This window comes from Heliconius melpomene, chromosome 6 (genome assembly GCF_056956725.1).
Source record: "Heliconius melpomene rosina isolate 202511_hmr_F chromosome 6, ASM5695672v1, whole genome shotgun sequence".
NCBI classification, from domain to species: domain Eukaryota; kingdom Metazoa; phylum Arthropoda; class Insecta; order Lepidoptera; family Nymphalidae; genus Heliconius; species Heliconius melpomene.
This window is the reverse complement of record NC_140394.1, coordinates 13,632,955-13,658,390: the sequence shown is the minus strand read 5'-3', so window position 1 is coordinate 13,658,390 and position 25,436 is coordinate 13,632,955. Positions and strand designations below refer to the sequence as shown.

At 31.5% G+C, this 25,436-nt stretch overlaps 2 protein-coding genes across 10 annotated transcripts in view; one reads left to right on the top strand and one right to left on the bottom strand.

Moving 5' to 3' along the window:
- The window catches only part of Mgat2 (alpha-1,6-mannosyl-glycoprotein 2-beta-N-acetylglucosaminyltransferase), a 110,975-nt gene that overhangs the window by 63,331 nt on the left and 22,208 nt on the right, over positions 1 to 25,436 (bottom strand). For 4 of the 9 annotated variants that reach the window (XM_085187235.1, XM_085187236.1, XM_085187234.1 and 1 more), the window contains 3 exons: positions 24,013 to 24,135; positions 22,016 to 22,233; positions 17,649 to 21,661 (listed from right to left, as the gene is read on the bottom strand). In XM_085187235.1, coding sequence (XP_085043361.1) covers positions 21,412 to 21,661; positions 22,016 to 22,233; positions 24,013 to 24,135 — 591 coding nt within the window. In that variant the 3' untranslated portion in view covers positions 17,649 to 21,411. Of the gene's footprint in view, positions 1 to 17,648; positions 21,662 to 22,015; positions 22,234 to 24,012; positions 24,136 to 25,436 lie in introns of those variants that run through there. The other 5 variants (XR_014878080.1, XR_014878081.1, XR_014878082.1 and 2 more) reach the window with 2 other exon arrangements.
- Positions 490 to 17,735, top strand: LOC146538685 (uncharacterized). Its single transcript, XM_085187086.1, has 25 exons — positions 490 to 499; positions 1,364 to 1,423; positions 2,505 to 2,765; positions 3,313 to 3,369; positions 3,640 to 3,687; positions 4,942 to 4,989; positions 5,146 to 5,241; positions 5,544 to 5,591; positions 5,854 to 5,949; positions 7,326 to 7,376; positions 7,900 to 7,995; positions 8,169 to 8,216; positions 8,377 to 8,472; positions 9,088 to 9,135; positions 9,482 to 9,577; positions 10,260 to 10,403; positions 10,644 to 10,742; positions 11,125 to 11,172; positions 11,538 to 11,678; positions 12,071 to 12,115; positions 12,457 to 12,504; positions 13,705 to 13,752; positions 14,286 to 14,333; positions 14,729 to 16,522; positions 17,241 to 17,735. The coding sequence occupies exons 1-25, from the start codon at positions 490 to 492 to the stop codon at positions 17,396 to 17,398; spliced, it is 3,732 nt and encodes a 1,243-aa protein (XP_085043212.1). The 3' UTR covers positions 17,399 to 17,735.

The following is a 25,436-nucleotide window of genomic DNA, read 5'->3' as shown; positions in this document are numbered from 1 at the left end:
ACATGTTTTTGATGTAAATCATAGATTTGGACTTTGCTTTTTATTTTTCTTATCTTAATATAACATCACTTATCGATCTCAAAAGACTTTGACTGTGGTAGAACATCAATAGTATTTTAAGATTGTGGGCATGTTCCCACAGTTGTGGCCTGTGGGCATGATGGGAGTGCTGCGACGTGCCCATCATGCACACAGGCCACAACTGTGTATATACACTTAGAACTCTGCTACATCCCACGCAATTATTATTCAAAACTAAAAAGGAAAAACGGAGTGTCTTAACCACTAGATTCTCTCTGTCTCACGTACGACACCTATCCCAAAGAATAAAAAACTTACCTCAAAATTCTCAGTAATATTCATCCTTTAAAGTGAAATATAATAAGGCAATTAATATATTTGTACAAGTGTTTAAGAACAAACACCATGTACAATATAAAAATTCAATACTAAAATTTAACACTAATGTGGAAAGATCCACTCCACAATATGGATATACGTATTTGCGTATATATCGTGGCTGTTCTTCACGTAAGTGTCTCAAAGTATCTTATAAGTATCTCAAAAGTATCTCGAGGATATCTCAAAAGAATAGCAGAAGAATGACGTTATTGCAGTGATAGTGCAGTGTTATTTGTGTTTGTGCTTATTTTATCAGTGTTTTTTGTTGTTATTGATTTATTCGTGTTACTATTTCAATTTTAATAGAATTGAGTAAATATTTCAGTTGTTATATCGCGTATTTCAATAAATTGGTTTATGTCAAATAATTGAATTATTGACATGTGTCCGCCATTTTGAAGATATTACGCAACGTTAACACTTTTTAATTAAATCTTGTTTTAAATGGATTTTTTTTTAAATATTAAAATAGGGAATTTACCGTTTATGGATATTTATCTAATGTATAAATTCTTTGATGTTTTCAAACAATATTCATTAAATATTTAACTCTTATAATGATTTAATATCAACATATGGTCTCTAGTTTTTTGGTATACCTTTAAGTAGTGTAGGAACTTTGACTCATACAATAAAATGATTAATGTAATTAAAGAAAGAATTAAATTGGAAACCAGCAATATAAACTTTATCATTTTTAAATATTTGGAGGCTTAAAAGTTAAAAATATATCTACAAATATATTTATAGAGAGACACGTCAACAAAATAAATTTATTTTATATTTGTATATGATTTAGTCAAAATTACGTTGAAAGTGAAAAAAGTAGAGCAGGCACTAAATTCATTCTAATTATCCTGCTATATCCATAATAAACATATGTAAAAAATACTGATGTGTCACTACGTTTTTACATAATTGATATAATTATTTATTTAAATAATATCTATTATATTATTAGTAATCTATACAAGTATTTGTTTTTTGCAGGTCTACGTGACAGCTACGCCGGAACCACTGCGTAAGTGTTTTGATTTCTTTGGTATTATTTGTTAAAAAAAGAAGAATAAAAAGAGTTACGAAAAAGAAATGGAGTTAAACGATTTCATTCAAAGAAAGTGATATAGTCACAAGTCACATATTATGTTGACTCAACGTAATATGTGACTTTAGTTCTCAATTAGTGTACTTAGTGTGTAGCTCTGTAGTATCGTCACACCACCGTCGTGCCACCGTCCATCCTACAATGGTTTTTAATGAACAAAACTTATAGGAAGTGATCAAGGTTTAAAAGTCTTCTTTCCGAAATGTATAAAACTTAAATACGGCTACACATTCGTATCTTATTTAAAAAATATAGGAATATATATTTTTAGCTTTACCCTGTATTTGCACATAGCAGAGTAGGCAGAGGAAACACGCTCTTAAGACACTCCGTTCCCATTAGAATCTGTTCCCCACTTTCCACCGAATTCAAGAGGCATTGCGTTTTGAGTGGCGGAACTCAACGCCGAGCTTTGCCTCGTCACCATTGCGAAAAAAATGAATTAGATATTTCATTTGTTGAGCGGGATACGAACCCACAACCTGTCACGTTTACAGTTAGGTACAAGCTCGTGCCCTGCGCCACTGCTGGCCACTGCTGGCCACTGCTGGCCACTGTAGAAATATGATATGAATAATATTTAAGCTGTTGAATGTTTTAGGTCCTCCGCATAGTGTGGTAATTGTGCAAAGGAAAAGAAGTGAATTAGGTTAGAATTTAGATAATTTTGATTATAGCAATGTATGGCTGTAAACGCGACGGTTGTAAGTTCAATTCCCAAACGGAGGAATAAATTATTTTAATTTCTTCGTTCTGATAACAACACAAAGCTCGGCGTTGAGTTCCGCTACTCAACTTGGAATGTGTCAAAAATAAGGTGGACAGTGGGGAACCGGTGTGTCATTATCACTGGGTTCCCTCTGTTTAATCATTTGCATGCGGAATATATTGTGAAGCTAATAAAAAGGAGCAGAGTCTTATGTTTTTGTAATAGAACACATTGAAGGTAAATATAAAAAAAATGTTGGGTATAAAAATTAAGAGATTGTTTTCACAGATTTTCTACACAAATCCTCGAGCCATGGCCATGTAACGCACCATGAAACCCAACACCAATCCCACCACACCAGCGAACACAATGCCGCGAATCATAATGGTGATAACCTTGCAGCCTCCATTTCTAAGAAACCTGAAGAAAGTGTGCAAAATTCCCAAAGCAGTGTTATCAGCGAGGGTTCGCATAAAAAAAAACATAACTTTTTTAGTGATCTTGAAAAAAAAATTGATAGTGTGATAGGTGGCGCTGTATCTGCGGTTGGTAAGAAGAAATTAAAAAGGCTATTAAGCTAATATAAATTATTATATTGTACCTCTCTGTATATCAATTAAAAAAAAGGAAGCTCGAGAAAACAAAGAAGTCGAAGCTTGGAAGAAAATGTTATGATTGGTTCAAACCCCACTCGGGAGTAAATTATTTTCTTCAATTTTTTCCGCTGAAAACGTAATATCTTTAAAAAAAGCAGATAATGAGGTCAATCGTGGCGGAAGGGCACGAGAGTGCGACAGTAAACATTACATGTTCTGGGTTTGATTCCCATTCGAAGAAATGAAATATTTAATACATATTTTCATATCCTAGCTCTGGTAAGCAGGCGACGCGCGGCATTAAGTTCCTCCACTCGATTTTTGTCTACTATGCTATATGACAGATACAACGCGAAGATATAAAAAAATATATTGAGGTTCGATTTGAGATCACAGAGGTAGGTGATGATAAAAAACAAGATTATATGTAACTGATTATATTTAAATAGAAATATTTCTAATCTATCTATCTTTTTAAATCTATCTATCTTTAATTGCAGTAAACGCTGTGCATCATCCAATATCACAATTGTTGAAGGATGCTCTTGGAATATCTGGTATTTTTTTTTTATTTATTATAATTTTTATGAAATATAGTTTAGTCGTGATACAGGTACCACGTACGGCGTACTACGGTGTGGTTCGACTTCCACTCGAGGAAATTAAATATTCAACATTTTTATTTCTTGGCTCTGGTGTTGAGGCTCTTGAGGAAGGTGGGAATTCAGTAGAAAGTGGGCAACAGTAATGAAATACATTTATAAGGCAAAGTGTAGGTTATGGAGGCACCACTTAAACAACGCTTTTAATCCTATTAATTTTTTCAGATCAGAACGAAATCCAAGAGATACTTCATGAACTAACAACTTTCAAAGGTAAGAATTGTTATTTTATAAAAAACATATTTCAAAACATACATACATACGTAAGGTACGATGAATGTCAAAAAAATAAGACATCATCAAATTTATTTACTTAATTTATTAACATTGAGAAATTGTTTTTTTTTTAAATTATATTTTTAACATTTTCATTTCTTCACTCTGGTGTCGAAGTAAAGCCCGGCGATGCCTCTAGAATTCGGTGGAAAGTGGGGAGCGGAGTGTCTTAACACTAGGCCCCCTCTGCCTTGCTGCATGCGGGATGCAACGCGAAGGTGAAAAAAAGAGGTTACTACGACTTATTTAATAACACAAAACTTACAGACTTAAAAATTCCTTGAGATATTTAACAAAGGTAATAATAATTTATGAACAGGCTGTGTCAAGATATTATATTTAAATTTAAAAAAGATGTGTAACACTTGTATAAATAATTTATTACTATATTATGTCAATTATATGACGTAAATTATGCTAATTATGTACATTAGATGTTTTTGTATTAAATTTGCTGAAATTATTATTTGATCAAGGAGACCTTCAATTTTATAATAACAGTTTGGTTCAATTGTCTTCTTTTATATATTACCTATGTACGAATGTAAAATAATAAAAAAAATGCTAAACTTATTGGTTAGACAAGTATTTACTACAATAATGACTTATAACAAAGTTACGATAATATCTACAGGACAAAATGGTTTTTTTTATAATATTCCATAATATAATAATTATCAAATATTTATTAATGAAATTAATAAGTAAATGCAATATATATATATCAAAATGAATATAAGTTTCATTTTATATTTTACTAAATAACTTTTATGGCTCATATTAATTATTTAAAATAAACAAGATTTAATGTTTAAAAATGAATAATAAAAGGAATAAATTAATAGTTTTAGTTGAAACCAATAATTTATTTAAAAAACTTAAACGTATTATTCATTTGTTGTCATTAATTTTCGTTTTATTGAAATATGAGATTCTGACCGAAGGCGATAGCAACGACAGTTCTGAGTTCGATTGCCACTCAAGGTAATTAATTAATATGTTTATTTCATCGGTCTGGTAACAAGCTTAGCGTTGATCTTTACACTAAGTTCCCTCCACCTACCCTGCTTTATGCGTTCTTTTTATTATTGATAAAATATTTTAACTTTGTATTTCTAATTATATTTAAATATCTGTCTTAACCGACTTCTGTAAGAAAAGGAGGTTATCAGTCCGACTCTATTTTTTTAGATGAAACTAAGGCTGTAGCGTACATAAAGACAACTGGTGGATTGCAACGTAAGTATAAAATTAAATATTCTATATATTGTTTCTTTCTTATTTTATTTTTGAATTTATTATTTTATTAAAGTATTAATTATGCAGATATTTTGATTTTGATGTGTTACCTTACATATGGGTATAATTTTTAGCTTTGTATATATATTTTTTCAGATCCTAGGGAAGTGTACGAGTTCATTAAATGCATCAGAGAAACAAGAGGAATCAAGTACTTTATAAGTTTTGCTAAACAATTGGAAGGAAATACTAGTGAGTAGTGTTTTTAACTTGCTTTTGTAAGGTCGACTTGTAACTATATAATAATATCTAAAATATGGATTTGAATTGTATGAATTTGGCTGTACTACGTAGCTTTGATGACAATACAATGATATGTACCTATCACTGAGCTGGTGTGATGATAAAGCGAGAACCTGAATATTGGAACTCTTCAAAAGTTACTAGTAACCAACTTGAGTTTAGGCTCGTATGATTTATAGCTCCGAACGTTTTCTGTAGAAAGAGTGTTGAGTTTTGTAGTTTTTAATCATATATTTTATTATTATTTACAGATATAAAAATTGCAGTGCAATTACTACGAATTCTTACGAACGAACAAGGTTAGTAATATCACATAAATTAATATTTAATCAAAGAGAGAAGAATTTGCACGTCGAGTGGCAGAGTTCAACAGGGCACCCCCCAATGAGGACCGTATTTACAACCATTGCTTTTGCTGTCAAACTATATTTAGCCGTATACAGGACGTGCACCCCTTTTACGGGAGCAGCATATAGGGGAAAATATTTTAAACCCACATCTAAAAAATAATTAAGATACCTCAACGAAAAGTAATATATTTATTTGTTCATGAACTTCTAGATGTATTAAAGGCGTTTAAGATTATTCAACATCTGACCGGGCACTATAACTTCGACGGTGTCATAGATATTCTACAGAAGATAGCAGGAAGAAACAGTAAGTGAATTTTCATGGTGTTTTAAAATATTTTATGTGATGTAAAATTATAACGATCATAAAAATTACAAACATGATTTTAATTTTTACTACACACTATAAAAATAAAAAACATTTTCAAGTAAAACTACATACTTATAGAATTACTAGCGGACCCGGACGCGGCTACGCCTTCTTGAAATATAAGAATATTTTTTAAATATATTTATGAAATTATTTTCAGTTTTCAACAGAATTAGTTAGAAAATATAAGCTAAAATAATCAAAAAGAATAATAAGTAGAGACATATTATTCGAAAAAATATCAGAGTTATTGAAATGTACCAACAAAAGAAGTAAAAGTAACTAAAGGATATTCTTAATACTAGAAAAAGTACCTAAAGTTTTCCGTGCGTGCGTACATAGACATCGTCTCTATGAAATAACTAAACATTTTTCTATATTAAATAGGATAATTTTTGCGAGCAATATCAAATAAAATCCCAGAACCAAACTTTACACTACACCAAGAAAAGAAGAAGAGAACCAAAGTGTAGTTTAAATTAATTATAAACAGCAAATAATTACATAAAATTAACAATAGTACGAAAATGTATGAAAATTTATAAAACCGTCAACGTCATCTGCCCGTTCGCGTCGGTCATACTCATACTATACCGCCCGAAGGTTAGGTCATTTCGAATCAGTGACATCTCCTTAATTATTTATTAGAATGTTATACAGTAAACTGTAATTTCAATCTAGATGAAATGCTAAGAGTGAATATTATATTTATTTTCATAAGGATGAATATCAAAATGTCGCGGTAACGGTTGCGTAGCGACGCGACGGTTGTTATTAACATGGCAGAATAAATTGCATGTTAAATTAGAAAGTATTTTAATATATTAATTTATATGTGTAATGTAATGTTATATAGCCTATAGCACTTCTGAAGAATGCAGCTTTCATATAAAATAAAAACATAGTAAATCGGACCAGTAGATTCAGAGATCTTAGCGTTCAAACAAACAAACAAACTCTTCCACTTTATTATATTAGTATAGAGTATAGATATTAAAATAAAACATAATTATATATTAATTCTGTATCACAAAGTAAAATTATATATTTGATACTTTTGATACTTTTGCAAAACCAAGTTATTATTTAGATATTTTTATTGACTACATTTATTTGTGGCTTGGATATACTGAAACTGCTCGTTGTGTATGACGTATAACATATTCAAAGTGCGGGAAGTAACTCTCCGCTTTTTTTTTGCTTACCTAGATAAATGGATTATCCAATATTAAAAGAAAATCAATTTGAACCAGCACTTCCTGAGATGAGCATGTAATTTTTTACGTTTATAATATTTATACATTTCGTTTCAGACCTGTCAGATATCATCGAGTTCTTTGATCATGAAGTGGAACACGCAAAAGGTATGTCCGAATAATTAATTGATGCTCACGTCGAACTCGAGTCCACCGTGGACCGTGCTGTGTTCTCACGAGTGTTGTTGATATTTAATCTACCTAATAATGGAGGGCATTATGGCGCAGTGAGATTGTCACTCAAAGGAATAAATAATTTTGTCCGCCCCGGGAAGATAAAACGCGGAGTTAAGCTCTGTCACTCAACGCGCTGGGATTTGGTATTTGGTGGAAAGAGAAAAATCTGTTTTAGATTTTTTTACTGTGTCTCGCACATAGCAGGGTTGGCATGAAGACACTTCGTTCCCTACTTTCATACGTACGAGTGGTGGAACTCAACGCCGCGCTTTGCCTCGCTGCCAAAGCCTCAATAATTATATTTTATCGTTTCCTTGAGTGGAAATCAAACCTACAACTGGCCTCTGAAATAGAATGCAAAGCAATGTAAACACTATGTTATAAGTTTTAAGAGAATTAATAAATTATTTAATTTTTATTGATAATTAATAATTAGTATATAATTGTTTGTCAGGTGTTGAAGCGGTTAAACGTCAAATTGAAAAATTAACGGGAGGCGTTGGTTCCTCTGAGTTCCCCAGCGTTTATGAAGCTTTGAAGTCAGAAATTGGTAAGTTCATACTTATGGTCTTTAGGATATAATATGGATAATTAAAGTAACCTCTGACTCATTCTCCTTATACAAAACTGTAATTTTACCTTAAGGTCAAATCTTAAGAACTTGTAGAATAATAACTTTTTAAGTACCTAAGTATATTTTAATTTATTGATATTTGTTTTCAGACTGGAACGCGACGTTTAATGTTTTGATATCTGTAATGAGAAGTAGTGGTAAGTTTAAAAATGGATAGGTACTGATTTACTCTACCCATACACAACCGTTGATCTCTCTATCAAAATGTATAACATAAATGTATTACTGAAATTTTTTTCCTTGGGATATAAATGTTTGAAAAAATTCAATTATTATATATTTTAAACGTTATTTCAGATATTAGTGAAGCAGTCGTCGCTTTCAAAAATGTAGTTAGAAGGAAAACCTTCGCCGAATGCATTAATCTTATAAAACAAGTTACTGGTTTGTCACGTAAGTACCGTCTTATACTCTCTTTCCTCTTGACATTAATCCCGGCGTTTTCCAGGGCCTGTCTTTTGGCTCAACCTACTCTACTTTGCACAGTCTTTAATGTCCTCGGTGGTTAGACTAATGGCTCTCATATCCTGCATCACGACAATCAATCAGCGCTTCTTTGGGCGTTCGGGAGATCTCTCTCCAAGGACTGATATAGCAAGGCACTTCCATCTGACATAGTTCCTATGTTGGCGCGCAACGTGGCCGATGTCTGGCGGCGGCGGCGACGTAGTGGCTAAAGCTCTAAAGCTCTTGCGCTTCGTCACGGACTTCAAACCTACCTCGAAAGAATGTTACGTATGCAGTCATACCGCGTTACGCCGCCACTTACATCCATCTCAACATTATTTCCCCAACGCAAAGCTTCTGAGTGTGCCGAGATAGCGTTGGTGCATTTGATAACAAATGCTGCCATATAAGAGAACCGGTCGAATGATGCCCTTGTATATCAGTCTCTAGAAGACCAGGGGCCTCCTGCCATTTGGCCATAAAAACATTAATAACTGGATAGTCAGTGGTTTACTTGTGTTGTATATGTATATATGTATATGATTCCAAATTCAATTTCAGATTTACGATACGCATTGGAAGAACTACTACAAGAGACTGGCAGAGTCAGTAAGTATCAATGAAGATGGTAATATTTTAGAAATTAAAAAAAATATTTTATAAGGAAATTCCTTATAAAATATATATTTTTTGTAATGTAAATTATTATTATTATTTTTTCGTAAAATCCGACTTAAACAGGGTTTAATTTGAATTTAAATTTTACGGGCTTCGAATAATCCGAACTATATTCCCGATTGTTAGTACTAATGAATTTTTGACGAGTTTTATGTTTTTTATAATATTTATTTTATTTTATTTCACGTAATGTATCTGGGATGGTGGTGGGTTACATCGTGAAGCTGCCGTTGGAATTATTTTGACTTATATATTTGTTTCTTCTTCCCTTTTCCAGGTCTAAAAATAGTACTGGAAACACTGTATCAGATGACTAATAAAACTGACTTGGAGCACGTACAAACTGAATTCCTTAGGATCTTCGGTCAGAGAGGTGAGTTTGAGAATTTATATACATTTTTTTTAAATATATTTGAGGCAAGCGTGGAGTGGAGCAGCGTGCGAATGTCATCTATGATTGTTTTTAAGGCTTTGAGAACTTTATGCTAGGAATCTCTCAAAAAGGCATGATTTCTAGCTGCCCAACGCTACTTTTACGGGAGCAGCATATAGGGTAGAATATTCCAAACCCATACATAAAAAGCAATTTAGGCGTAAGATATTTTTTCATTTGATCCATATTTTCGATTTGTATCCATATTATATTACGTGTGACGCAGTTACGAATAGATAGATACCAATAAAGTAAACAAACTACTACAAAAATACTACTAACCGACGCTGATCTGCTACATTTTATTCTCATAAAATATATCAGAACGAGAAAGGGATATCTCTTGTTCTATTCTCAGTGGCGTAGTAGGGGGGGCACACGGGAGGGCATCATGCACCGGGCGCACCTCATAAACGGTCTGAATAATAGAAGCGACAAATATCAGTTATTATCTGATATTTCTATATTAAAATTTTCCATTTTTTTTGTCTTAGTATTTTGTTTAAAGTTCTGGCGTGGGCACGGACTCCCTACCATTCTCATGTCCATTATAGACATAGAATAGAAGTTAATTTTGTAATTGAAAAAATTGTATTAACTATTCAAATGATTTATTTTCCAGATATAATAAAAGTATTCCAGATAGTCAACAAAATAACTAAAAAACGCGATCCTCTACAATTTCTTGGAGCCTTATTGGATATAACTCAAACTAAGAATCTGAGTGACTGTCGTGATTCCATCAGAGGACTAACATTTAGAAATTGTAAGTAAAAAGAGCAAATAAAATCGATACATGCTGTATACCGCAAATAACAGAGGTAAGCTCATGTATTTAAAACACTCCGTTTCCCACATACCGTTGAATAACGGAGTTCAACGCCGCTCTGTGCCTTGTTAAAAGCGTTAGGAAATAAAAATATTTCATCCACCCGAGTGGGTCTCGAATCAACAAACGCTGCGGTTTTTTATTTAGATTTTAATATATTTTTTTGTTTTCTTTCAGATTCGTTTTTGGAAACATTGAATGAAATACAATTGAAAAGTGGTAAAAGTGACGTTTTGGATATTTTCAGAAAATTAATCTCCTTCACTGGCACCAAGTGTAAGAGAAATTACTTAATTAATATTTAATAAGTTTTAGACTCAAATGACCCAACCCACACCCACATTCTGCCGAATTCTGGAGGCATTGCGTGAGTGGCAGGACTCAACTCGCTTTGCCTCGACACCAGAGCGAAGAAATGGAAATATAAAATTTAAATAAATATTTCATCTCCTCCATTGGGACTAGAACCCACAACCAATCGGTTTACAGTAACACTTTGTGCTCCTGCGCCACGACTGGCCTCATACAGAGATACAGCATGAAGCTAAAAAAATATATATAATTATATAATAATTTTAATTTAATTAATACTTAATTAAAAATTATTAATTTTTACCAATGGAAATAATCGCCATGATGTAATATTCGTTTCTTCCAGCTCTCCATGAAGCGTGGACCGTCGTAGTGTCAGTGACCGGCATCAATGGTATGTAAATAAATATAAGCACAATAGTAGTAGGTCCCCGTCCTCCGTCCTCTCTACCAGGAATGAGTAGTTTTCAGTACCCGTTTTGTAAGAACTGGAGAATTGCTTAGTGTCTTACACTTAGTGTCGTCTATTTGGATAAGATTAGCCAAATACAGACATTAGCCATTAGCATATTTGTATGTTCCATTCAACACGCATTTAGCTTATAAAAGAGGGAACAGGGAAGGAGATAATGTTTAAAAATTAGTACTAGTACCTAATATCTTCTCCATTCCCTATTCCGCTATATTGCGGGATAAAACATAAAGCGTGAACCATGCAAATTACATTTTAAAATATTATATTTTATATAACAATTTCAGATATCTTCTTGTTTATTCATAAAATGAAGACATATTCTTCGGTCGACTTCATCTATTTCTTCCAAACTCTTATGAAGTTCACAAACACTACCAATTTGCGATTGGCGGTGGAAAAAATAAGAGAACTGTTGAAAGTACACGGTATGTATTTATTGGGTTTACTAAAAGAGATATCCGGCCATATCATTTTATTCTAAAAGAAAACATAATCTTAAAATATTTTTTATGAAGTACTTTTGAGGCCGCCGGGGTCGGCCGAGGATTATTGTTGGTCATCAATCATCAATTAAAGTATTGGTGGTTAAAATAATAAAGCATCAATCAAATAATCTATGTATATTATGTACAGTGTGATTAAATTAATAATTAAACCATAAACGACATTTTTTTTATAAATTCATATAGCAAATAAATAAATTAATGAAAAATATTAATATGCTGCACTGATTTGATAAATATTCTAAGAATAAACTTCTTAATCAATCTATCATTTGAGTGTAGGTAAGTTAATTTATTTGTTACATTTCTTACAGGTTTCTTCGATTCGATCCATACTATTCACCACGTAGTCCAAATGGGTAAGTAACTGTCCTCCCTTACCAAAAGTAGAAATCTAAACTAATATTATGAAGCTAAAATGTAATTTGGTAGAACGCACTAATCACAGGAACCACGAATTTATATTAATAATTCGAATTAAAAAAAATATTCTGGGCCAAATCCAATCAAATAAAAATAAACATTATAGGTATTGAGTTTTAGTAAGTTTTAAGACATATTAATTAAAATGTCTTAAAATTATTTTATTTCTGCTATGGGCACGAACTACCTGAAGAACTATTCTTACTGCCATGTGAAATACACACTAAACGAGTATTGTATTTAAATAGAACTAATAACTTGTTTTTTTTTCTTCTAGACGTAATCAAATTCCTTGAAGCGTTCACCAGTTTAAGTCCACGTTTCTGTAAGTATTAACTTGTCAAATAATTTAGAATATGAAACAAAACCAAACCTGATGTTCAGGGACATAAGCATGCGACTATAAAAACAATAGTTGTGGGTTCGATTCCCACAATAAAGTATTGAATATTTTCGATTTATTGCACTGGTAACCAAGCAAGGCGCATTGTTGAGTTCCGCCACTCAACACGAGTCTTAAACTTAACGGAAGTATATTAATAGGAACAGAGTACTGAACTAGGTTCTCAGGTTCCCTATGCGTACCCTGCTGTGTGCGAGATACAGTGTGAAGATGATTTAATTTCATCTAATTTAAATACATAAAGTCGGTAGAAATTTACAACAAAAAATGATCGTGGTAATACAGGGTGAGTCATATTGAACTTTCCGATTTCAATAAGGTGTGTATTAAAAACAAAGCGACATGCAGTAAAAAATATTTTATTGTTTGAAAGCACATAACATGCAGTTTTAATTTAGTTGGTTTTAAAAATGATATCCTGTAAATGTCTACCTCCATTGACCACACACTGCTGAAGCCTTTCCCGGAAGTTGTCCATTAGTCGTCGAGTCATATTCAGCGGAATAGCATTGATTTCTTCCGTGATTGCAGCCTTCAGTTCATCGATGGTTCGGGGACGATGCGTGTACACCTTTTCCTTCAGGTAACCCCAGAGAAAGAAATCGCAGGGGGTTAAATCAGGTGATCTCGGCGGCCACCCAACGTCACCTCGCAAAGAAATGAGATGACCGGGAAACATTTGTCGCAGGATTTCCATTGAACGCCTGGATGTATGGGCTGTAGCACCATCTTGTTGGAACCAGATGTTATCGTTGTCATGATTCTGCGTTAATTCCTCCAATTTCGGTTTCAGAAAAGTTTCAAGCATGTCGCAATACCGAGCAGAGGAGAACGCACGCTGTGTTGTGATCACGGAGCCGCCATTTTTAATAAACTCTTCAACTACGAACGCACGATGTTGTCCCGACCAAGCCATTGCTCACACTAAAACTGCATGTCATGGCGCGTCTAATGACACCATCCCCACCCTTCTACTCCTTCCCTTCTTCGTGCAACGTCCTTCCAAAACCGGAAAGTTCAATATGACTCACCCTGTACTTAATTACTATTACAAAAAAGTTTTTACAAGTATTTTAATACTTTTTACTTCAGAACTTTTTCATATTATGATATTTTTTCCAGTGCTAGAAGATGCTTTAGAGGTGGCCGAAGAGTACACCAGAATTCACGGTACGTAGCTACTTTGTACTCCTAGAATGGACGGCGTGAATTTTATTAAGATTGAAGCATACATTTGTACCTGTCTGTATAGCCTATAACCTGTATGTTTAGTGGAACAGCGACACTGTAAACGCGGTGGTTGCGGGTGTGTTAGGCAAAAAGAAATATTTGGTAAGACACAATGTTGCGTTGAGGTCCGCTACAATTCGTGGCGCTGGGACATAAAGGTGCGACTGTAAATGCAACGGTTTTGGGTTCGATTCCCACTCAAAGGAATAAATTCTTATATATATACATACATACATATATATATATATATATATATATATATATATATATATATATATATATATGTGTGTGTATATATATTTAATATCAAAGTCATATATGATATATGTAATAACAATCTCGAATCAAATGGAAAATGCTTGCAGCTTTATTAATTGATATCAGGATTCGTCTAGTTTAAGCTGTAGGTCGTATTTATATCATTCTTTTCTCATTGGTATAGGGTAAGTTCTATAATATTTTTCTTATTTCAGATCCAATACATGCTATACGAGGGTTGCCACATGCAACAAAACAACACAGTAAGTAAATACAAGATGAAGACATAGCTGATAAGATATAAGCCGTCCTGGCACACGGGCACAGCGTTATACTGTAGACTGGGGGATTAACTTTTTAATTTTGTCGCTCAGTTAAAAAGGCAAAGATCGGTATAATATCCACTCAACACACAATATCTCGAAAATTAGTTTGTGGGGAAAGGGGTGACTTAACAGTAGGTTCCTTCTGCTATGTTTGCTATGTGCGGAATACAACACGAATGCTTAAAGTACTGTACTAGCGATACCCATGCATTTTATTATAGTTTAATTACATTATTTTAATAGTACGCTTATTCAAGAAAATTATCAGTTGTCTCTTCAGCGTCAATTATTATTAGACAAACACAACTAAAGAGATTCCAATTAATTTACAGATATCCTCAGCGCAATAGAATATATTAAAGCTCAGAGACTTAAACTCGCTACAACAACCACGACCACTACTACAACAACACAAGCACCAACAACTCAAGAACCTACTCCATCAACCGCAGAGGAATCTGTTACAACAACAACAGAGGAACCTGTTACATCAACAACAGAACAACAAAATCAATCTAATCAGCAAGAAAATGGTAGCGAACCAAAGTCACCGAATGGAGAACAACCTAACCAATCATCCACAGCTTCTCCAAATGAGCAACCACAATCTCCTGTTGAAGAGCAACCCAGCGGTCAACAAACCTCAGGTCCTGATGGCCAACCACAGTCACCTAATGGGGAACAATCAGGAGATCAATCTTCCACAGCTTCTCCCAGTGAGCAAACACAAGCTCCTAGTGGAGATAAACCCAGCGATCAATCATCCTCAGGTTCTAATGGCCAACCACAATCGCCTAATGAGGAAAAACCAGAAGATCAACCATCCACAGCTTCTCCTAATGAGCAAACACAATCTCCTAGTGGAGAACAACCCAGCGGTCAACCATCCTCAGATCCTAATGGCCAAGCACAGTCACCTAATGGGGAACAACAAGGAGATCAACCTTCCACATCTTCTCCTAATGAGCAACCACAATCTCCTAATGGAGAACAATCCAGCAGTCAATCATCCTCAGCTTCTGATGGTCAACAACAAACACCTGATGGTGAACAACCTGCAGATCAACCTACTACAGCTTCTCCTGATGAGCAATCACAATCGCCTAATGGAGAACAACCAGGAGAACAATCATCCACAGTTTCTCCAAATGAGCATTCACAATCTTCTCATGGTGAAGAATCGGAGGCTCAACCTTCTACAGCTTCTCCTAATGAGCAACCACATTCTCCTAGTGGAGAACAACCCAGCGGTCATCAACAATCCTCAGGTCATGACGGCCAACCACAATCGTCTAATGGGGAACAACCAGGAGACCAACCTTCCACATCTTCTTCTAATGAGCAACCACAATCTCCTAATGGAGAACAACCCAGCAGTCAACCATCCCCAGCTTCTGATGGTCAACAACAAACATCTGATGGCGAACAATCAGGAAATCAATCTTCTACAGCTTCTCCTAATGAGCAATCACAATCGCCTAATGGAGAACAACCAGGAGAACAATCATCCACAGTTTCTCCAAATGAGCAAACACAATCTTCTCATGGTGAAGAATCGGAGGCTCAACCTTCTACAGCTACTCCTAATGAGCAAACACATTCTCCTAGTGGAGAACAAATATCCTCAGATCCTAATGGCCAACCACAATCGCCTAAGGGGGAACAATCGGGAGATCAATCAACTCCGGCCTCTGTTTCTCCTAAAGACAATCCACAGTCTCCCGACGAACAGAAACCTAGCGATGAGTCGTCAAGCTCTACGAATGGTCATCAACAATCATCCAATGGAGAACAACCCAGTGATCAATCATCTTCAACTGTCCCCAGTGATAAATCACAAACACCCGACGAACAGAAACCTAATGACCAAACGTCACCAGCTTCTCCTAATGACAAACCACAATCCCCTTCATCTGATGATCATCAACCTAGTGATCAAGCTTCTTCTTCTGCCCCGGATTCTCACGATAAATCGCAAACTGCTAATAATCAAAGTTCTGCAAATCAAAAATCGCCTTCGGAACAATCATCAGGAGATGGGAAATCTAAAAGTGATAGTCAATCTGGGTCCGGGCCACAACCTACTGCCCCTGGGCATAGTGGAGATCATTCTTCGGGAATTATAGGTATGATAATAATAAATTTCCTGCTTCTTAAAATGTATTTATAATAAGTCCTGGCCCGTCCTGGCTCAGCGTCTGAAAGTTAACACTACTGTTGTAAATTAGATTCCCATTCAAGGAGCTCAAGTAATTTTCGTTCTCTCGCTCCGGTATAGACAAATCGCATTGTTTATTTCTGCCACTCAATAAGCAGAAATTAGGCGGTTTATGGGTGACCGAGAGTCTTAACACTCAGTTCCCTCTGCCTACCCTGCTATATGCGGGATACAACGCGAAATAAAAAAATATCTAATAATAGTTATGATGATTATTGACACTATCACTCGACGAAATTATATATTTATTTAAATTTATATTTCCATTTCTTCGCTCCGTATCAAGGCAAAGCGCGGCGTTGAGTCCCGCCACTTAACACGCCTCCTGAATTCGGCGGAGTGAGAGAACTCAACGCCGGGCCTTTGCTTTAGTGCCAGAGCCAAGAAATGAAAATACTAATATATAATAATTCAATCCTCTAGAAATATGACACCGTAATGTAACCGTAAATTATAAACACCGTTAGTTTATAATCTTACTCGTAAATTTATAAACTATCCGAAAATTGTAAACCGACATTGTCAAATACAAAAAATTCTCTTCCTTGAGTGGGAATCGAACCTACAACAGTCGGCGCCATATTATTTCTACAATGTAAAGTTAACGTATTTTATTTACCTTTTAGGCACATTGAAAGGTCTGCAAGTAAACATGAATTTGAAGCTACTAATACTGCCACAAGGACCTATGAATAGCAAAAACTGCTACTGCGCTTGTGAAAGTCAAGATGCCCCAAAATTAGTACCACTTAAAGATCTGAAAATTGAAGTTAATGGAAATTGAAAAAAAATAAACTATTTTTTTATTCATATACTTAATTAGATTATTATTATGTATAAAAATGTAACTGGGCGCTATCTGTACTTGGAAGATATATAAAAAGAATCACAATGTTGTTTTATATTTGTCAGTGAAGTAGAAACAGCTTCACCGATTTAGAAGCAATATTCACTGTTGTATTTTGACAAACTTTGTCTACATAGAGTCGCAGGCATAGAGTTCTAGTTAATAATATAAATAAAAATATAATATATTTTTAATAGATTTTAATATAATTTTCAGTTAATTTATGTAATACAGAGTGTTTTTATGGTGCAGGGAAAATAAAAAATAGTTATTATTTTTGTTTTTTTTTTCGTACAAATTCTTTTATTTTTTTAGCTAATTCACACTTACCGTATATACCGTTTGCGTATAATAAATTTGATTATTTTTAACAATGAATGAATTTGTAAAAGTAAATTAATAAATATATTTCGAGTTCGAATTCAAATCTTCCAAACAATTTTATTTGCACCTGTAATAAAATATGTTTCTGACATATAACAATCTTTGGCTATTTCAAGTACTTTTAAGTTAGAGATATTATATGTTAAAAATAATCAAATCTTCTTATTGACTAGCATGTTAGCATACAGACATTTACATGAAATATTTTTGAAGCTAGATAATTTTTACGTTATGATAAGGGAAAAAACAATTAAAATATAATAACAAAAAAATCTCAAAAATTATCTGTATTGTAGATTAATTTATTATATATATTCCAACAAACCAAACATTCAAAATTAAAATAAAATGCGTACAAATATTATATTTAATCTACAATACACTTCAAAAAATTAAGTTTGACAGTTCTATAAATTCACAAACTAAAAAAAGTAAAAACTTTACTTAAAAAAATAAAACAAAAAGAAAAAAACGTGTACAATTCAAATCAAAAAAAACTAAAAAACATCAATGATTCGCTAAAAAACTCTGTTAAGACCAATTTCTTTACATTTATGGTGCTTGTTCATATAAAAATTCTTATTTCTATCGGTGTTATTGTTTTCTGATAAAGTTTAAATATTTTTGAAAATAAAATAAAAGTAGATAAATATCAGTGGTTAGAAAAAAAAGTCTAAATCTGATGAGTTCATCAGCGATTTTGTTATCAGCTTATCTAAAAGTTAGGTAACTCGGCAAAAAAAGTTGTATTCCGCACACAACAGTGTGACAACATAGTGTTAACACTCCGTTCCTCACTTTCCGCCGCATTCTGAAGGCATTGCGTGTTGAGTGGCGGAACTGAACGCCACTTTTTGCCACTAAGTGCCTGTCTCTGTCTGCCTTTCTATTTGTCCGCGCTCATTTTGGAATCGCTAAACCGATTACTACGGGACTTTCAATGAGCGATAGAGGCGGTTATAGCGCAATAATAATAGTGTTCTTACTAAAAGCTACTATTTTTATCTTACAAAAAAGTAAAATTCACTGTTTTTATTAATCAACCACTGGAATTTATCTAAATTTGACAAAATGTTGCCACAGTTAAAAAATACTGTGCACTATTAGATATACGTACATATTTAATATTCGATGTCGAAACATTTATTGTTACCTTACAATATTTTTTTCATTATTACAAAAAATCTACTATTCGCCTTTATTCTCATAATAAAAAGAAGAAGTGGGTCATAGTTTTTATCAATGCCGCAATTTTTCGTTGAAAAAATGTGTACATGTCAATATTATGTGATATAAATAAAAAGAACAAATTATAATCATTTTTATGTATTTTTTTGTTATTACATAACATTAACAAAAACTTACATAGAAATGTAGGTATTGTTCAAATAAACTGAATCAACAACCTTTTTTCTTTGTTGAAAATCAGCATTGCATTTTAATTGTTATTTTATTTGTTGCTAATATTGAATACATATATAATTATGTACGTTTTATTATTATCTGTTACAATTCGTGTAGTTTTCTATTAATTATTATTTTTAAAATTTTAACAAAAAAATACACAGCCACATTTTTTGTTGTGTCATATCAATTAATACAATAAAATAAGAAAAATAAAAAACATTGAATTAAAAAAGAAAAGAATAAAAAAATATTTACATTCTATTGTTAATATTATAAGTACTTTTTAGTGGACGTGTGTGAAAACATAAACATCAAGAGATTAATTTTAAAATAAAAGGATAAAAATAACTTAAAATAAAAAAAATATATATACAAAAAACAATTTTTATGCCCACCTGGTCTCTTTTGACAGTATCAATTATTAAATCTTACTTTATAAAAAATGGGTTAAGTTCGAGTCTTTCCAACAACATAAAAGTTGGCAAACTTAATTACTTAGTCGACATTTTGAAAACACACTGATAAACACACATAAGTTTTTTAACTATTTTTTATATAAACAATTGCTATGAGCAATTTTTTTTAACTATTTTTTATATGAATATTACAACAAAAGCCAGTTGTCACGGTTTCAAAACATGCGATCATTTACATATGTATGTTTTCATTGCGGTGACTTAGAAGTTTGTTTTTTCTGTTCTTAAGCGACCATAGACTTCAATTTTTGATATTAATTTCAGCTTTATACTTCGACGCATTTTTAAGATAAATGGTAGAGAACAACAACGTAATCCTGTAACGTAATCCTTTTACCTTTAATAAAAGTAAAGGCGGAACCCAAAAAATGTCTAATAAGAAAAAAAAATGGTACAATACGCCAACTACAAATTTTTTTATTATTATGAAAATTCAAAAAGCTGTCTAAGACTGAAATATTAACACAAATATTTTTAAGAGACAATAAAAAAAAGACTATTATAAAAAGAAATGGCCAAAAAAAACTGGATGGGCCAAAAAAATATTATTAATAAAAAAAACCGTATAAAAATCCGTTATTTCTTTATATTTGTCTGTTTAGTTGTTTTATATAAGTTGTATACAGTACGGTCGAGGAGTCGTTAGCTACCCTCAAGTTAGGCTTTCTCAACTTTTGACAACAATGTGTAATTGTTTACTTCCGCTGAGGAATAAAATAATCGAAACTAAGAAAAAACCAAAAAATATATATGCGCAGCTATCTACACCTAACTACAGGGCTAGCCACGACTCACCGTTAACTGTACTTTAATATTTATATAATAATAATAATTCAAGACCTGTTTCTTTCCTTTCCTTACATATATAGAGCGAAAGAGAGACATCGATAATACAATGATAAATTAAGAAAATATTTTAATAGCTTCACGCTATATCTGTATCGCATATAGCAGGGAAGACAACGATAATTTAGTGTTAAGACGGTCCGTCCTATGCATTGCCTAATTTTCGACTGGTTGCGGAATGTATAGCAGAACTCAATGCCCGCCCATTTTCTGGCCTGAGCGAGAATATAAAAAAATCATTTGCCTACAAGTGAGAACGAACCGACAACCTTCGAATTTACCGTCAAACGCTGTCTCACTGTCAGAGTTAATTATTTATTTAATAATAATTAATAAGAAAAATAAATAGAAAATATAGTTTTTTTTTCTTAATTTACCATTTTCTATAGGAATACTGCATATATTATATAGCTATGTTCAGAAACTTATTAAAAAAACAATTAGTAACTTTAAATCGAAGCACCGTTTGGTTTTTTATGAAAAATAACAATTTATTTTATATTATTATAACTATAATATATATATTAATTATTTATTAACTTATTTTGACAGCTATTTTATATACAGTTAATGAATTAATGAAAAATAAAAATGTGCGTGTTTAAAATATAAATAATATTATGAATATAACAGATCTTTTTTTCAATTTATTAATAAAATAAATAAATCTTACTTCTTAATAATAAAGTAATATAATGCCCATATTTACTTTAATAAAAAAATCACAAATAATAAAATGTCGGACGGAAATGTCAGAAAACAAAATGGCTGTCAAAATATACTTCTTTTAAACACGTTATTATTTATTATTAGGTTAGTTTTTGGTATAGGATGTGGTTACGCGTAATATATATATTTACTCATTTGACGACCTATCCTTGTCATGTTCGTGCATAGTTCTTGATCTCTCAAGTCGCCCCACCCACCGTTTCCTTTAGTCAACTTCTTATTGTGCTTCGCGCCGCCAGCACTAACAGTGGCAGTCACTCTATATGGGTAGAGGTGAGATTTAGCATCTTGTAATAACTTTTGCACTTTATTTATTACTGTTGAAGCGTTGCAATTAGATTTTTTGTGGTGAAAACCGCTGAAATGGAAATACAAATTGAATAGTGATGACGAGAATAATAATAATAGTATGCTTTATTACCTATAAATAGTATATACAAAAAAATTATCAATATGAAAAATAATATCATTATATAAAAAAGGCGCAAAGGCACAAAGGGTCATTTCATAAATATATTTAATAAACGCGACTGGTTGCGGGTTCGATACAAATATTGAGTTCAATTGTCCAATAAAGAATTTTATCTGTTGTATTACAAAATATAAAGCACTTTATTAATAAAAAAGGAAAATCTATTAAAGTTTGATAGCTGTAGTATGATTAAAACTTAAATTTATTATATACATAAATACAAAAAAAAACATCACTCACCACTCTCCAATATGAAAAACCCGTGGACCCTTACACAAAATTACTTTAAATTTTTCCCTTCCAGGTCTATTTTGCGAGAGATGTAGCAAAGAGTAGTCCCAATTATAATCATCGTATGCACAAAACTGATCTTCTAAATCCATTATACTCTCCCATACAGTTTTATTGAATACCATTCCCATATTGTGCATACTTGAGTGCCAAGGGGTAATCTCCACCTTTAAAAGTAAAAAAAAATGTCATGATAATTTTTTTACATAATGGTTATTTTGACGTGGCAAAGTTAATTTTTAATCTTGACATTTTATGGGTTAAGTTATTTTGTTATTTATATTAAAGCAAGTTAGTTGTAGTTAGCAATATATTTTTGAATAATATATAATAATGTAAGTATTGTATGTACATTTAAAATAAGTGGAGAAAGAATTAAATTTTTCATTTCAATATAAATATTTTAAATGAATATTAATTTAAAACTTCTAAATATTCCTTCTGTGTTTATTATGTTTTGTTCTATTATGAACAATTTTAAATTTTATACCAATCTCAATTTTAATAGTAAATTTTAACTGATATTTATATATATATTTGACACCAATCTCAATTTTAATAGTAAATTTTAACAATAAACATTCAATTTATTAATAGTTTCAATACAAATTCCATTCCTCAATTGTTACATACATAAGCAAGCATTACTTATAAAAATGCAAAAAATATTAAACTATGACTTCTAGTTAGAAAAGTAAAATCTAGTTTTAGAAAAGATTAAAAAGCCTGGAAATAAGAAGTACAATATATATTTGGTTATTTTAAGAGTGTGGTTTACAATCACTCATACAGTGCGGTGTACTAAAAATAATAATTCATGCATAAGACCCATGTAATTTATGTTATGAAATTAAAAAAAAGTATAACGATAAGGAAAATACAAAAATAAACGAAATAACATTAAATTACTGAATATATATATTTTTTTAATTTTATGGATATTTAATTTCATAAGCGTTTTTTTAAATAGCTTATATGATATATATCATGTATATAGTATATATAAAACATGAAAATTACACAAATACTAATATTTTGTATATACAAATAACGTGATATGTAAGTTTAATAAAAATAACGAAGACATTAAGAAACTTTCAAAAAATAATTTTCACCACAGTAATCATCAAAAAATTTCAAAATCATAACTTTTTTATAGTATAAAAAAATATTTTAAAAGAAAAAAAAATAACAAATTCAAAGTATAGGCAAAAGAAATATACATAATACATACATGTATGTATATACTTGTATGTATTATGTATATTGTAGTAACGTAACTTAATGGATTAGCATCTCTGTTGTGCGATTTTTACAAAATTGTAAAAAAAATTTAGAAAATTTAATTGTATTTTTTACAAACTACACTACATTACATTGATTGGCAAGAGACATGTTATTTATTAAATATTTTTAATATTGGTTAAGTATTAATCCATATTTTTTAGAAATGTAAGAATACATATTTTTTGCCTTTTTTCACTACGTGCTAAAAATGAATACTACATTGCATCCAAGCCTAGCATCAAAAAGCTTACATGCATTACACAAACAATTTATTTAAAAAAATAAAATAATACAACGAAAAACTTTATCAAATTATGTCAACCTGTATATATGATTCTATATTTATTATAAGAAGAATAAAGTTTACAACAGAACTATTTACAATATAGCAATCATACCAATCCTTAAAGTAACCATAACCAGTCTAACTACTTTATATAGTAAAAAAGAGAACAATTTTCATTTTTTCTTCTCTGATAATAAGACAAAAAGTACGGCGTTGTCTACAATATATCGAAAATTGTACAATGGGAACGATAAATCTTATCACTAACCCTTTGCCTACCCTTTTTATACATGCAATGTTTATTTATACGATGTAGCGAAAGAAAAAAATATGGAAAAAATTGAAAAATAAAAAAAAAACAATATTTTGCCACCTTTTGCGTATTCGAATACAAATTCGGGTAGACTTGATAATTCCACTCTTGCTGTTTTTTTCTCCTTTCCTCGCTGACCGCTCTCACTTGCTGTATGTAGTTGAGTGTTAACTGCTTCTTCCTCTGTTTTCAATTTTTTTTTAATTGGACACTTATACAATGAATTAGAGATAGAAAAGCCTATCCCATAATTATAGTAAAAAAATAACAGCTGCCATATAAAATATTTTTATATACTCATAGTAAAACATATAAAGTACGACCGGTGTGTCTTCACTTCCCTTTTACGCATTGTTCACTCGGGAAGAAAATAATTGAAAATAACAAAAAAAAAATCAAATCCGCGAAGCGCACAGCTAACTTTACTGCGGGCATCTCTCATCGAACGTACTGTATTACTTTTTTCTATTAAAATAGAAATATCAAAATATTCACACAAACACCATTAGCCATTTTTTTTATTTCCAATAAAAAAAAATTGAGTCAGTTCTTTATTATGACGTTTCGAGAAAATTGACAGTGGTTAAAAAAGTCTTTATTAAAATTAACCTCGTGTCTAATTATATGTAACAGCCATGTTTTCCAATTTTTGAATAGTATTCAATTTTTTTATATACAAAAGATAAAAAAATATATTAAAAAGACAGCTGAAATATCACTTAAAACATATATTATATTATTAAGATTAGAAATTCATTCAAAAAATAAACAAAAAAGCTGCAATTATGACAGTTGTCAAAATAAAATTTAAATATGCATTTAGTTACATAGATTATAACAACAACAAATAAACACAACGCTGTGCAAACTATATTGCTTAGTAGTTAAAAAACATAAATAATGTGTAATTGTGTTAATTTGTTTAATTTTAGCACATTATTGTATGATAATAAATGAGTGAATGAATGAGTGCAACATTGGGTGAAAACAAAAAAATGTGTTTAACCGCTATATTGAAAAAAACATAAAAGCTTTTTTTTATATTACATTGATGCTAAGCATTGTAATAATTTAATAAGTATGTTTTATCACATTTAAATAAATAATAAAACGAAATATATACTTTGCATGTTTTACACGAATCCATTTCCATGTATGTTTTTTTTTTAAATTACTGAACGCAAAGGTAATTTAAGTCTAAATATTATTTAAATTGAGCTAACTATTAATAGATATTGAAAATCAAGAAACATTTTGGAATAATTTGTGAAATAATTCTATAATTTGTGAAATAAATTTATAAATTTTAAATAAAAAAATATTGAAAATTAGTCCTAATCTCTTTTTATAAAAATGTTTATATTTAAATTATTTATCTATATGGCAATATTTCTGAACTAAACAAGAAAATTTGAAACAATGTTGTAATATTATATTCATTACCTACCCTATTTACTACATGCTTGAAAATAAAAAAATATTGT

Bases quoted from the DNA above. Each gene is read 5' to 3' on its own strand.
- LOC146538685 (XM_085187086.1), top strand. The intron at 3,370-3,639 runs GTATTTTTTTTT...TAATTTTTTCAG, and splicing joins GGATGCTCTTGGAATATCTG to ATCAGAACGAAATCCAAGAG. The intron at 5,242-5,543 runs GTGAGTAGTGTT...TATTATTTACAG, and splicing joins ACAATTGGAAGGAAATACTA to ATATAAAAATTGCAGTGCAA.